The sequence below is a fragment of the Lolium perenne genome, chromosome 7 (assembly GCF_019359855.2).
Source record: "Lolium perenne isolate Kyuss_39 chromosome 7, Kyuss_2.0, whole genome shotgun sequence".
Taxonomy (NCBI): domain Eukaryota; kingdom Viridiplantae; phylum Streptophyta; class Magnoliopsida; order Poales; family Poaceae; genus Lolium; species Lolium perenne.
The window spans coordinates 28,227,541-28,240,421 of NC_067250.2; the positions used below are offsets into that span (position 1 = coordinate 28,227,541).

The following is a 12,881-nucleotide window of genomic DNA, read 5'->3' on the forward strand; positions in this document are numbered from 1 at the left end:
ATCTTATTTGCATGTATCTTATTATGAACTGCCTAAGTGTTAGCCATATCATGAGAATATATACATCATATGAACAAATGTGTTCGTGAAAGTTCTTTTATCGCATCAGTTGTTAACTGAATTGCTTGAGGACAAGCAATAAGCTAAGCTTGGGGGGAGTTGATACGTCCAAAACGTATCTACTTTCCCGAACACTTTTGCTATTGTTTTGCCTCTAATTTGTGTATTTTGGATGCAACTAACCCGGACTAACGATGTTTTCAGCAGAACTTTTCTGGTGTCTCGTTTTTGTGCAGAAATCCAACTTTCAGGAAAATCCTCGGAATTTATGCGAAAGGTCCTATTTTACCAGAAGACTGACGGAGCCAGAAGGGCAAGTCAGGAGGAGGCCCGAGGGCCCCACACCCTAGGGCGGCGCGGCCCAGGAGGGGGGCACGCGGCCCTAGTGTGTTGCCCCCTCGGTCGGCCTCCGACGCCCTCCTTTGGACTACTTAACGCCTTCGACCTAAAAACGCACGAGGAGAAGTCGAAGTCGCCAGAAACCCTCCAGAATGCCGCCACATCGCGAAACTCCGTCTCGGGGACCAGAAGTCTCTGTTCTGGCACTCCGCCGGGACGGGGAATTGGAGGAGATCATCGCCGCCATCACCACCGACGCCTCTCCATCGACCAGCAATGTTTCCCCCATCCATGTGTGAGTAATTCCCCCGCTGTAGGCTGAAGGGGATGGTAGGGATTGGATGAGATTGGTCATGTAATAGCATAAGATTGTTAGGGCATAGTGCGTAGTGTCCGCAATTGTTACTTTGATGATATTGTTGCAACTTGTTATGCTTAATGCTTGCCACTAGGGCCCGAGTGCCATGATCTCAGATCTGAACATGTTATTATTTCATCATGATATGCATTGTTTTATGATCTTACCTGCAAGTTGTATACACATGTCGCTGTCCGGAACCAAAGGCCCCGAAGTGACAGAAATCGGGACAACCGGAGGGAATGGCGGTGACGTGAGGATCACATGTGTTCACGGAGCGTTAATGCTTTGCTCCGGTACTCTATTAAAAGGAGTACCTTAATATCCAGTAGATTCCCTAGAGGCCCGGCTGCCATCGGCTGGTAGGACAATAGATGTTGTGCAAGTTTCTCATTGCGAGCACGTACGACTAAATATGGAACACATGCCTATGGATTGCTTTGTACTTGGACACCATTTTATTATTATCTGCAAATGCCCTGCTTTGATTGTTACATGAGTTTCTCTCATCCATGCAACGCCCGTCATCCATCCATGTGCCTACAGTATTTTAATCCTGATGTTACTAAAATCACTACTGTTGTCTCTGTTACTCTGTTGCTGTTATTTCACTACTGCTACTGCTATAAACTGTTACTACTGATAAAATCTTGCGAGCAAGTCTGTTTCCAGGTGCAGCTGAATTGACAACTCCGCTGTTAAGGCTTTCAAGTATTCTTTGTCTCCCCTTGTGTCGAATCAATAAATTGAGTTTTACTTCCCGCGAAGACTGTTGCGATCCCCTATACTTGTGGGTCATCAGTCTCCGATAGTGAATCGGAATACCCAAATAACGAATCGGAAATTGGCCTTGCCCACAACCAAATAACTCTGTATACAGAGCTACATCGTCTTGGGCATCACCGAAGCAGAACAATTCACTTTTATGGAAGTTAATTTTCAATCCTGATAATTGCTCAAAAGCTGCTAAAATTAATTTCAGATTTTGAGCTTTTTCAAGATCGTGATCCATAAAAAGGGTTGTGTCATCAGCGTATTGAAGGATAGATAAGCCACCATCAACTAGATGTGGAATCACACCTTCAATTTGACCATCAGACTTGACCCGCTCTATGAGTACCGCCAACATATCCGCTACGATGTTAAACAACATCGGAGATAATGGATCCCCTTGGCGTAACCCTTTTCGCGTTTGGAAGTAGTGTCCGGTGTCATCATTGACCCGGATTGCCACACTACCTCCATACACGAAATCATTAATTAGAGCTCGCCACTCAGGCGAAAAGCCTTTCATCCTGAGTGTCTGTTGAAGGAAAGACCATTTAACTTTATCATACGCCTTCTCAAAATCAAGCTTTAATATAACCCCATTTAATTTCTTAGAATGCATCTCACGTACCGTCTCATGCAAAACCGCCACTCCATCAAGGATATTACGTCCTTGCATAAAGGCTGTTTGCGATGGTAAAACCACATGATCCGCAACCGTATTAAGTCTAATGGTGGCCACTTTCGTGAAAATCTTGAAACTTACATTTAATAGGCAAATGGGTCTATATTGTTGGATCCTTTCTGCCTCATTAATTTTCGGTAACAAGATAACTTCACCAAAATTTAGACGAAATAATTCTAGTTGTCCAACGTGTAAATCACTGAACAAATCTAGAAGGTCCGATTTAATAGTATCCCAGAAGGTTTGATAAAACTCTGCTGGAAAACCATCTGGACCCGGTGCTTTGTTGCATTCCATTTGGAAAGCTGCCTTCTTAACCTCTTCCTCAGTATAAGGTGCGGTTAGCAAGCCGTTTTCTTCCAAAGACACTTGGGGTATATCATCTGTTAAGTCCTCATTAAGAGAGAAAGTATTTTCCTCCGGAGGACCAAACAGACCCTTATAATAATTAGTAATGTAAGACTTGAGTTGCTCATGGCCTTCAATCAACCCTTCATCTTGGATAAGAGAGTGAATACGTTTTTTCCGGTGTCTCCCATTGGCTAAGCCATGGAAATACCGCGTAATTGAGTCTCCTTCCAAGATGAATTGAGCCTTGGATCGTTTTTTCCGGTGTCTCCCATTGGCTAAGCCATGGAAATACCGCGCATTTGAGTCTCCTTCAATCATCTATTTTTTAATGTGTGTTTTGTTATGATAATTTTCTTTAATGGGTTGCAACGGCACGTCCACCTGTAGAGACCACCCTTCCTCATTCTTTGAATTCTTTGAATGATTTTGTCTAGGAAGCTCAATTGGGGCACCAAGGAGCATGGGCACCATGCATTCTGACCAACCGATCGATGTGGTATCTTGATTGGGGCACGGATTTGTTAAATCGGGTTTGACCCGTCAGCGTAGGTATATTTGGTAGTAATATTTTCTTTGATGCTGCATGAGAAAAAGTAAATGATTTTTTTGTTGCCATATTAATTAGTTCAGTTCTAGATAATTTCGTGCATGAATTCCCTAGTGTACTCCGGCCAAGTTTGCTGGGCTTTCCTTGTATGCACATGTATATTTTTGTGATGGTCTGTGTTTCGAGAAAAGAACTGGCAGTAGACGAACGCCGTCGCGCTAGCTAAGGATGTTTTTTTTTTTTTTGAAAGTCGCTAGCTAAGGACGTTGCGCCTTACACGTACAGCCGACGACGGCCGGACGCGCTCCCGCCGTGAGCTACTTGTATTGTACTCCCAACCCGATCCAATCATACCACGCAACACAGAACGGCGGCCCGGAAATAGCAAGTGGGCACTATCAGGATAGCCGAAATGCAACGTGTCCCATAGTCGATCGGCGGCTAGGCGTCTACTGAAAGAAAGATAGGCCACCACGAACAGCGTCGCACACTGCCATGGAAAGCACGGCAGGCGCGAGACCGACCACGACGGTGCAGGACCTCGCAGCAGGCGCACCAGACGTTCCGGCCAGGTTCGTCGCGCGTGAGCACCACAACCACGACCAGCAGACGGCCACGGCGCCGGTCCCTGTCATCCATGTCGGCCGGCTTTTCCAGCAGGACGGTTCTGGCGCCGCTGTCGACGAGGCGGCAAAGCTCCGGTCGGCGCTCGAGTCTTGGGGCCTCTTCCTGGTAACGTTCTCGCCCCGCACTCCAGGCCACCATTTTGGTGCAAGATCGATCAGGCCATGTCGAGCCGTATCATGCCCTGCCCTGCAGGTCAGTAACCATGGCGTAGGTGCCGACGTGATGGACGGCATGATGGCCGCGTCGAGAGACTTCTTCCGGCGACCGGCCGAAGAGAAGCAGATATACACCAACCTGATCGGTGGCGAGCGGTTCCAGCTCCAGGGGTACGGGACCGACCGGGTGAGCTCGCCGGACCAGGTCCTCGACTGGTCCGACCGCCTGTACCTCAAGGTGGAGCCGGAGGACGAGCGGAGCCTCACACTCTGGCCAGCGCATCCCCAAAACTTCAGGTAAGCACATCCACCACACAGCTTGGTTCGTGCATGTGCCTTCCAAAACAACTTATTAGCAACCCCAACTAGAAATCCAAAAAAGAACTTCAGGCAATACAGCAATGACTGAAGTGTTTTTCGATATTGGAATGACTGAAGTTGGTTTTCAATTTTCTCAAACATCTCGGCCACAACTGAAATCACTGGATTTCAGCAAATTCAGGTTGCATTGCGGCGGGACAGCAAACATATATAACTAGACAATACCCCGCGCGTTGTAGCGACATATTTGTTTATCTTTTTTAGGTTGCATGCACAATAAAAGGATTAGAAAAAACATTGAACCAAGTGCAGTATTTACACGTGTTTATCATGAGAACAGTAACACTCTTTGTTCTTATCAATTCTTACTAAACATCAGTTTACAGAAAATGAATCACATTTTCTAATGGCAGAAATAGATAAACAATCACTAGTGGAAAACAGGCCTTTTGATCCGGGTGGTAAGGGCCTTTTGTCGCGGGCGGCCATCCGCGACAAGCAAGGCGCGATAAAAGGTAGGCCTTTTGTCGCGGGTCGCTTACGACCCGCGACATAAGGTCCACCACGTGGCAGCCGCGGGGCGCGCAGGGCACAGGCCCTTTTGTCGCGGGCGGTATTACCACCCGCGACAAAAGGCCCTCTACGTGGCGCGCGCACAACGCTGCTGCTTTAGGGTTTGAGGGGTGCAGCACCCCTCCCCCCGCCACCGACCGCCTGTTATTTCATTTTTTTCGTTCGAAAATAAAAGTTGCATATATTTGTACGCTACTAGAAGTTGTACACGTTCATTCATTATATATATATATATAGATCGATCAAACAAATATTGGAAGCAAAAGTCGATTCCCCTTACACATATTCGTAGATTTCCTACATATATACATGGAGCTCACGATCGACAAGCGGTACTAACGACCGTCTATTTGGAGGTAGAGCATCTATTTGGACTAAACAAGCCTTTGTTGTTTATTACTTCTCTAACTAAAATTCCCGCCAGTTCCTCCGCGATTCCTAGTGCGTGTTCCTTTGGTTGGAGTCTGTCCCGCATGAAGTCGACCTATATACGAAAATGAGATGAGTATGACTATATCAGTCTTGATAACGAAATATTGATGATAATAAATAAAGTTGTGAATGTTATTGCTTACGTCGAATTTATTTTTGTTCTGCTTCTCAGTGGTTAACATGCGAATGGACTCGCAAACGTAGTATCCACATAGATTCGTCCCTTGTGGCTGCTGGGGGCACGGTACAGGAGTAAATGTTAGCTTCTTTGCAAAGGTAATCTCCTTATGATGATTCTTCAAAGCTTGCCAAGCTCTGCCAGGCAAAAGAATGATTGAATGAGTAGATAATTAATTGATATCTCACGAAAGATAAAGCGCGGCGATGAAGGAAATTACACTTGGAGCAACTTCTGCAAGTCCTGGAACCCGTCCACGCCTCTACTCAGTGGGTCTTTACTTCAACTATTCCCTTATCAGGTTGAATGTCTAGTAGAATCCAGTGGAAGCTGCACATGTTATGCATATACGTCAGGAATTACACTTAACATCGAGTAAGAAAAATTGAATGTGCATAAAAGATCATTAAGACTCTCACTCGTAGTTGTAAGGAAACAATATTGAATCACAGAAATATTGCTCCCCCAAAAACCTTAGTAGGTTTCCCCCCGTTTCTTCGCGTTTATGCTTCACCGTTTCAACATGTATTTTATCTGGGTCAATAAACCCAACATTGATAATATTATTACTTTTGCATTCACTGATCTTCAGTCTGCATAAGAGAACCCATAAGATATAATGAGTATATATATGCAATGAAAACGAACATGAACTGAATGAAAATGAACTTATATGTAGTTAACAACTTACAAGCAATAGCAACTCATGAGAGATTTGTCGAGGGCATCTAGATTGAATAACTGCCAGAGTTCATTCATCTCAATATGGATCTCCTCCTTTCGGTAGTAATATTCCCATGGTATACTCGCCACGATGTACATTATGTTCTCCTTGCATGCATCAAGGTACCACTGATGCAAATTCCGCATATGTATTGGCAGTTTATGCAGCTGCTCTCTGCTGACCAAGTCGGCCCCGTAGACAAATTTAGGAGCTATATCAGCAATGGGTAGTGCAGCATCTGCTGCAAATAGCAATTCCTCCACGGTAACTGAACATGAAGCCGCTAGCCTTGCAGCTTCTTCCATATCGATACCACCATGTTCCTGGTACATCTTGGGAACATTAAGCAGGCGGGAATGCGGGAAGAAAATAGGCGGGAACGAAGTGGCGCGCGAAACTTTCATCCCGGGTGGAGGCTCAAACCGCGACAAAAGACTGGGGGAGGCTTATCTAGGAGGGCCTTTTGTCACGGTTGGTGGCTGCAACCGCGACTAAAGCTGTCGGCAGGATAAGGATGTGTCGGTAACCTTTTGTCACGGTTGGTGGCTGCAACCGCGACTAAAGCTGTTGGCAGGATAACGATGTGTCGGTAACCTTTTGTCACGGTTGGTGGCTGCGACCGCGACTAAAGGTGTCGGCAGGATAAGGACGCGTGGGTGGACGCACTGCTCGATGAGATAAAGCATGTAGTGCACGACGGCCTGTCGAAGGAATAAGACAAAGTAGAAGCGGTGCCGTGCCTATAAAAGGAGCATCGATACGCCTTGCCAAGCAGATCAACGAGCCAAGCACAGTTTCATTCCCATGGATGAAGGAAAGGGTTGGGAAATCTCCCGTGGCGCAGCTTCTCGAAGATGTCGTTGGTGCACACGCCCTACGGCATCTTCGGAAGCTGCTCCTCGGAAAAATTTCCATGCAAGCCCGTGAAAGACTCCGTCTCCTCTAACAGTGTTGGGGAAAGGGTTCTCATTATTACATAAATGTAGAGATTGTCTTGGGAACTATATATGAAGAATACATTATTACATCGCCATCTAGTGTTGTGATCTTCTACGCCGTAGCCATGGAGAATCTTCATCATTTAGCAAGATGCTTGGGTCAATTTTCACCGTGAAGGGCGGAATTTCTTTAAACTTATTATAATCTTCTGACATGTTTGTCTTGTCATCCACTCCCACGATGTTTCTTTTCCCCGAAAGAACTATGTGGCGCTTTGGCTCCTCGGTTGATGTATTCTTTTGTTGATTTCTTTTTCTTGATTTGCTAGACATGTCCTTCACGTAGAAAACTTGACCCACCTCGCTGGCTAGGACAAAAGGCTCGTCCAGGTACGCAAGATTGTTGGGATCCACTGTTATCATACCGTACTTATCGTCAATATGTATAGCGCTGAGCTTCACCCATTTGCACCGAAACAAAGGGACCTTAAAAGTGGGACCATAGTCAAGTTCCCATATCTCCTCTATGTATCCATAATATGCGGTGGTCTGCCCATTCTCGTCTTTTGCATCGAAGCGGACACCGCTGTTTTGGTTGGTGCTCTTTTTATCTTGGTCGATCGTGTAAAATGTATTCCCATTTATCTCGTACCCTTGGAATGTACATATGTTTGAAGATGGTAACCTGGCCAACAAGTACAGCTGCTCCACCGCAGATGGGTCATTAATGAGATATCTTTGCAACCAACTGCCGAAGGTATTCATGTGTTGACGTGTAATCAAGGACTCGGGCTGGCCCGGGTTTATTTCTCGTAAAACATTCTTATGTTTCTCGATGTACGGAGCCACCAAGCTGGAATTGTATAGAACTGTGTAGTGTGCTTGATTGAAAGAAATCTTGTCCCTCCACACCGTTGCTTTCCTTCCTAGTGTGCCTTTTCCAGTCAGCCTCCCCTCATACCGAGATTCAGAACACCAATCGGCTTAAGGTCGTGAAGAAAGTCAACACAAAACTCAATGACCTCCTCAGTTCCGTAGCCCTTTGAGATACTTCCTTCCGGCCTAGCTCGGTTATGAACATATTTCTTTAAGACTCCCATGAACCTCTCGAAGGGGAACATATTGTGTAGAAATACAGGACCGAGAATTCTAATCTCTTCAACTAGGTGAACGAGGAGGTGCGTCATAATATTGAAGAAGGATGGTGGGAACAACAACTCGAAGCTGACAAGACATTGGACCACATCTTCCTGTAATCCTGACAAAGTTTCTGGATCCATTACCTTCTGAGAAATTGCGTTCAGGAATGCACATATCTTCACAATGGCTAGTCGAACATTTTCTGGTAGAAGTCCCCTCAATGCAATCGGAAGCAATTGTGTCATAAGCACGTGACAGTCATGGGACTTCAGGTTCTGGAATTTTTTCTCCTTCATATTTACTATCCCCTTTATATTCGACGAGAAACCAGACGGAACCTTGATACTGAATAGGGCTTTAAAAAAGATCTCCTTCTCTTGTTTGGTAAGAGCGTAGCTGGCAGGCCATACAAACTGCCCTGGATGATTGCCGTTTCGTCCTTTATGAAGTTCCTGGTCCTCCCGTGCTTCTGGTGTATCTTTTGTCTTTCCATACACGCCCAGAAAACCTAGAATATTCACACAAAGATTCTTGGTCAGGTGCATCACGTCGATTGCAGAGCGGACTTCCAGGACTTTCCAATATTCTAGCTCCCAGAAAATAGATTTCTTCTTCCACATGGGCGCGTGTCCGTCATCGTCTTTCGGAACAGGTCGACTGCCTGGATCCTTTCCAAAGATAACATTTAAATCCTTGACCATGTCAAATATATCAGCACCACTACGGGGGACAGGCTTCGGACGGCGGTCTGCCTCGCCATCGAAATGCTTGCCTTTTTTCCTTAAGGGATGCTTGCGCGGAAGGAAACGACGATTGAACGGGTACACAACTTTTCTGCTTTTTCCCAAATATTTACTTTCAGTCTCATCTAAACAGTGTGTGCATGCATTGTATCCTTTGTTCGTCTGTCCTGAAATGTTACTGAGAGCAGGCCAATCATTGATGGTTACGAATAGCAACACTCGTAGGTCAAATTCTTGCTCCGTGTGCTCATCCCACACACGTACACCTGGTTTGGCCCACAACTCCAAAAGTTCATCGACTAATGGCCTTAGGTACACATCAATGTCGTTGCCCGGTTGCTTTGGGCCTTGGATCATAATGAACTTCCGTTTCATGCACAACCAAGGAGGAAGGTTGTAGATACATAGAGTCACGGGCCAGGTGCTGTGACTGCAGCTCTGCTCCCCAAAAGGATTCATGCCATCTGTACTTAGACCAAAGTATAAGTTCCTTGCCTCACCTGCAAAATCCGGAAACTCTCTCCCGATGTTTCTCCACTGCCGACCATCAGCGGGGTGCCTCAACATCGCGTCTTTCTTACGTTCTTCCATGTGCCATCGCAACAACTTGGCATGCTCTTTGTTTCTGAACAAACGTTTCAACCGTGGTATTATTGGAGCATACCACATCACCTTCGCAGGAACCCTCTTCCTGGGTGGCTCGCCCTCAACATCACCAGGATCATCTTTTCTGATCTTATACCGCAATGCACCACATATCGGACATTTATTCAAATTCTCGTACTTCTCACCGCGGTAGAGGATACAGTCATTAATGCATGCATGTATCTTCTGCACATCTAATCCTAGAGGGCAGACAAGCTTCTTTGCTTCATATGTACTGACGGGCAATTCATTATTTCTTGGAAACAGCTTCTTTAATATTATCATCAATTTCTCAAATCCCGAGTCAGTCACACCGACCTCTGCCTTCCATTTCAGCAATTCCAATATGCTACCCAGCTTTCTATGCCCATCTTCACAACCTGGGTACAACAATTTGTGGTGGTCCTCTAACATCTTGTCGAACTGCAACCTCTCCTTATCCGTGCCACAGTCTCTTCTTGCATCAGAAATGGCCCGACGAAGATCATCATCAACAGGATCATCTGATGCCTGTTCTTCACCTCCTTCTTCTTCATTGTCGTCCATTGCGGTATCAAAGCATTCAGAGAACATAGATCGGTACTGGTCATCATTATCTTCTTCCTCATCGTCGTCTTCCATCATAGCCCCTTCTTCTCCGTGCTTGGTCCAAACATTATAGCTGGACATGAACCCAAACCGAAGCAGGTGGCTCTTAATATCTCTTGAGCAAGAGTAATCCTTCTCGTTCTTACATTTTAGACATGGACAACACATAAAACCTTGCTTCGACTTGTTGGCCTCGGCCACAAGCAGGAAAGAATTCACGCCCTCTCTGAAAGCGGGAGCACATCGGTTACCGTACATCCATGGATGACTCATCTGCATCGTAAGTACAATTATATATGTATCAGATGCAATCACCTTGCTAAAATTAGTATTGTACGGACTATGCATATATATATAGTCGAGAAAATAGTTGCTAACCTTTTAGGATCAAAAAGAGGAGAAATCTTATCAAATAAAACCAAGTGGCATCCCTCTCACAAGCATTCCATCAAACACCTCTTGTGCACATGTAGAAAAAATGAGCTAGCATACACCTCCACCTTCACCACCAAGGAAAAAATGAGGTGGGGGGTGGCTGGCTGCTTCTATATATATAGGCATGGCCCTTTTGTCGCGGGCCGTATTACGACCCGCGACAAAAGGGGTGCCGACAGGAGGCGCCAGCCCTCAGACCCCTTTTGTCGCGGGTCGTAATACGGCCCGCGACAAACGGGCGCGACAAAAGGCCCTGCGCGCTCCACATGGTTTCGGGGCGACGTGGCCAGGCCATTTGTCGCGGGTGCAGGCGCGCCCGCGACAAAAGGCTCCCACGGAAGCCCTGTTTTCCACTAGTGAATGACTCACTGGTCTGAATAAATTTTCATAAAATAAATTGTAAGTACTTAGATGCCTTTACTCAATACTGTCAGAGTGCAGATCTATGTGGACTCACATAGTACAGTTACCAAATTATTGGAGTGACTTTTTTCTTGCCAATATGGGCACAAAAAATCTACAAATCGATTGGTAAGCTGGGTGTAGAGAGTTAAGGTGCATACATACAACGGAGAGATGTAAACCCACAACTAACTGAAAATAAGTGATGGGATATTGGAAGTTGTAATGTGAACAACAATTTCTGAGATATACTCCATTCTGTCATCTGTAAGGATCTAGCGATGGTACAAAGCTATGTATTGCCGTGAATTGTCCAATATCCAATAGTAAATTAATTCATATCTACACTGGTGGAAAAAGGGCCTTTGGTCGCGGTTCGCAACTGCCATTAGTCGCGGTTGCGCAACCGCGGCCAAAGTAGCGCGACTAAAGGCCCCCCCCCCCTTAGTCGCGGTTCTTCCTTACGAACCGCGACTAAAGGCCCGTCCACGTGGGCCGCAGGCGAGCGCCAGGGCGGAGGACCTTTAGTCGCGGTTCTTCTGGCCAACCGCGACTAAAGGCCTTCGCAGGGTTTAGGGTTTAGCCCCCCTCCCCCTAAATCTGGTTTCTTTTTAATTTGTATTGTTTTATTTCTTTTGGGTTTTAATTTTGAAGGAGTTTCACATATTCTACGGTACTACATACATGCATATGAATGTACAATTTCAAACAAATTTGAAATTAGAACCAAAAAGAATTCAAGAGGAATATACAATATATATTCAATATCGGATGACCATATACAATTTTGAACAAGTTTCCATCCATAATTTAGTGCATATGAAGTTCTACGTCCTCGTAATAGTGTTCTCCTCTAGGATCGATGACTTCCCTCGCCAACCATCCAGCTAGTTCCTCTTGAAGTGGTCGGAAGCGAGCTTCTGGACTAAGCGTCTTCCGGAGGTTATTCCTCATGATGTTGTTCTCACACTGCTGGTCCCGCTCATTGCAGTATCTCCGGATCCTCTCACAAACATAGTATCCACATAGATTGGTCCCCGATGGCTGAATATCCCCAGTCGTCCGCACTGCCATTTTAAAATGTAGCTCTTTTTTGAATTCACCGACCTTTTGATCTACGAACCGTCTCCAAACCCTACGAGGCAAAGAAAATTAAATGAACAAGAGAGTTATTAATTAGTTACTTGATATTAGGAAATGATGAACGAAATAGGCCGATCGATATAGAGCGCAAATGAATGAAAATAATTACTTTTGCATCATTTTTCTCATGTCGGCCCAAAGCGCCGGATCCATATTCAGAGAGTCGTGGACGAGAACTGTGGAGGTGTGAAATTGAATTACCATAAGAATCCAGTGGAACCTGCGGACACGATACATGCACAGTCATGCATAACTCATCGATTAGCCACATACCATGCATGGAGTAAACAAAAGAGAATGTGCTCAAGACAGAAACACTCACCCAAAATGGTAAGGAAATAGAATATCACTTTTGAGTTTCTGTTTTCTAAAAAACCGCCACAGGTCATCCTCCACGTCGGCGGGGTGGTGTTTGATGGCGTGTAACTCACACGTTCGTTGGGAACCCCAAGAGGAAGGTATGATGCGCACAGCAGCAAGTTTTCCCTCAGAAAGAAACCAAGGTTTATCGAACCAGGAGGAGCCAAGAAGCACGTTGAAGGTTGATGGCGGCGGGATGTAGTGCGGCGCAACACCAGGGATTCCGGCGCCAACGTGGAACCTGCACAACACAACCAAAGTACTTTGCCCCAACGAAACAGTGAGGTTGTCAATCTCACCGGCTTGCTGTAACAAAGGATTAACCGTATTGTGTGGAAGATGATTGTTTGCAGAAAACAGTAGAACAAG

The 12,881-nt window shown here is 45.6% G+C and overlaps 1 protein-coding gene across 1 annotated transcript in view; it reads left to right on the forward strand.

Moving 5' to 3' along the window:
• Positions 1 to 3,454: 3,454 nt before the first annotated feature.
• Positions 3,455 to 12,881, forward strand: part of LOC127317996 (protein LATERAL BRANCHING OXIDOREDUCTASE 1) — a 38,045-nt gene continuing 28,618 nt past the window's right edge. The window contains exons 1-2 of the mRNA XM_051348605.2: positions 3,455 to 3,840; positions 3,928 to 4,187. Of these exons, the coding sequence (XP_051204565.1) occupies positions 3,604 to 3,840; positions 3,928 to 4,187 (497 nt within the window). The 5' untranslated portion in view covers positions 3,455 to 3,603. The remainder of the gene's footprint in view (positions 3,841 to 3,927; positions 4,188 to 12,881) is intronic.